The sequence below is a fragment of the Sceloporus undulatus genome, chromosome 6, assembly GCF_019175285.1.
Source record: "Sceloporus undulatus isolate JIND9_A2432 ecotype Alabama chromosome 6, SceUnd_v1.1, whole genome shotgun sequence".
Lineage (NCBI taxonomy): Eukaryota > Metazoa > Chordata > Lepidosauria > Squamata > Phrynosomatidae > Sceloporus > Sceloporus undulatus.
In genome coordinates, this window is record NC_056527.1 from 83,552,738 (window position 1) to 83,554,789 (window position 2,052).

A 2,052-nucleotide genomic window follows, 5' to 3' on the forward strand; every position below is an offset into this window, starting at 1 on the left:
TGCCCATAGGGAATCATTGGGGAATATCTGCCCATAGGGAATCATTGGGGAATATCTGCCCATAGGGAATCATTGGGGAATATCTCCCCATAGGGAATCATTGGGGAATATTTGCCTTATTATGGGCATATATTCTCCAATGATTCCCTATGGGCATTTATTCTTCAATGATTCCCTATGGGCAAGTACAGCATTCCCTTATGTTTCCCTATGGGCAAATGTTCCCCAATGATTCCCTATGGGCCAGTGTTCACTGTTTTCCTATGGGCAGATAGACTCCAGTGTTTTCCTATTGGGCAAGTATTCCCCAATGATTCCCTCATTAACCCTATGCTTTGTTTGCAAATAGCCATGGGCCAATTAAGATTTGCTTTGGTTGACCAGCCGAAGAATTTTGTCTTCTAAAATATTAATTAATTAAAATATTATTAATTAACTAGTATTACTTATAAAATATCACATAAAAACAATATAAAATTACAGATATTAAAACCACGATACCCGCCCCATATAGAAAACAGGCTGATACCTGTACTCTTTTTCTTACAAATGAATTGCATTGATACACGATTGATACCTTTTTCTTATAAATGAATTGCGTAGCTATACAAATGAGTCATGGATGCTTGTAAATGCTTCTCTAGGCTTGCAGTTTTTGTGGATCAGTAACCTTATTTACAAGACAATTTCTGGTTCTTTGCTCTACACTCCCTTCTCTTCTTGGAAGAGTGAAAACCATTTCCACAGGACACTACATCTGAACTGTCCTTATGCTACAGAGCCTCTAGATAGTTTTGGTCTACAGTCCTCACCAGTCCAGGCCAGTAAGATGATAGAAAGGGAATGGGAGAACCAGTGCGATGTAGTGATTTGAGTGTCTACATTGCATAGACTGGATATCCCAGGATTCTTATAGCACAGTTTTCCCCCCCAAGGTCTTGTGTGAGAAACCAAGATATTGAAACTGATTCAAGTTGGCCAAGATTTATAGACTACATAAGCTCAATTTGTTATCTTAGATTTTCTTCTACCAAAATATCAAGAGCTTGGTTGAAATACAAGAACATAATTTGCAATGTTAGGAGAACATAGTTTGCAATTGTTATGTGCTTCTCTTTTCTGCAGTGTAGCTTCCAAGAGGAGTTCAGGTGCTTACATTTCCATTTTAGCTTAACAGAAGCTTGCCATGTTGTTCATAGATAACAAACTGGTTGATCTTTACTATGGTTTATGGAAAAATGCCTGCTTCCTAGCCTTTATTGCTGTGTTAAAAGAAACTAACTTCTTCAGGTAACTATAGATGAGCAATAGGTTCAAGTTTAGACATAATGCTGAGATGTGCTTAACGTCAAAGGGAAGCTTCTGATCTTCTTATGGCTGCGCTGGGAGTAAGTGGAGGTTAGAGTACATAAGCTCATGGGTCACATTAAGTGACAGTTTGCAGTTATGTAAACCCTACATTTTAATAATCCGTATAGTAGTCTATGTACACACATACTTAAGTATTCTCAAGAAAATTCTTTTACTTATAAAATTGGAATGTGTGTTACAGTTTTCATATTTGCAGGGTTGAGGTGGAGTGGTATTAGAAAGATGGATTGTAAACATCTGAATTTGGCAGACAGAATTTGAAATCAACAATGAAAAGCTTAAATTACAAGACTTTAGGTTATGTTTTAAACTGTTCTGTGTGGAGGATTTCTAAAATTTTAGGTTCTCCATTCTCAGGATTACTAGATTTCAAATTTGCATTACAGTTTCAGGGCACCACATGATGGTCAAGAAGGAATGAAATGTTTTCTTCCTTTTGGGGATGTAACTAAGCTATTCTTGCCTCTTAAGACACATGGAAGGGAGTGAAAAGGGGCGCTTAGGAAATTGCTGTGCATGCATGGTCTGAATGGTAAACGTGAATAGGAAGATGCCACCTTACTACTAAGCTTTCAGGAGTGATTGCTTTTTTCTGAGAGGACCGCTTTTATTAAAACCCATGTTTTATATGCAACAAATGAATGCATTGATTATCCCATACAATCAATCAGTGAATGTCTT

The 2,052-nt window shown here is 37.3% G+C and overlaps 2 protein-coding genes across 2 annotated transcripts in view; one reads left to right on the plus strand and one right to left on the minus strand.

Moving 5' to 3' along the window:
* GJC1 (gap junction protein gamma 1) overlaps positions 1 to 2,052 on the minus strand; it is a 108,951-nt gene that overhangs the window by 105,555 nt on the left and 1,344 nt on the right. The window lies entirely within an intron of this gene.
* Positions 1 to 2,052, plus strand: part of LOC121933639 (kinesin-like protein KIF18B) — a 29,444-nt gene that overhangs the window by 8,374 nt on the left and 19,018 nt on the right. The window contains 1 exon segment of the mRNA XM_042473620.1: positions 728 to 824. Coding sequence (XP_042329554.1) covers positions 728 to 824 — 97 coding nt within the window.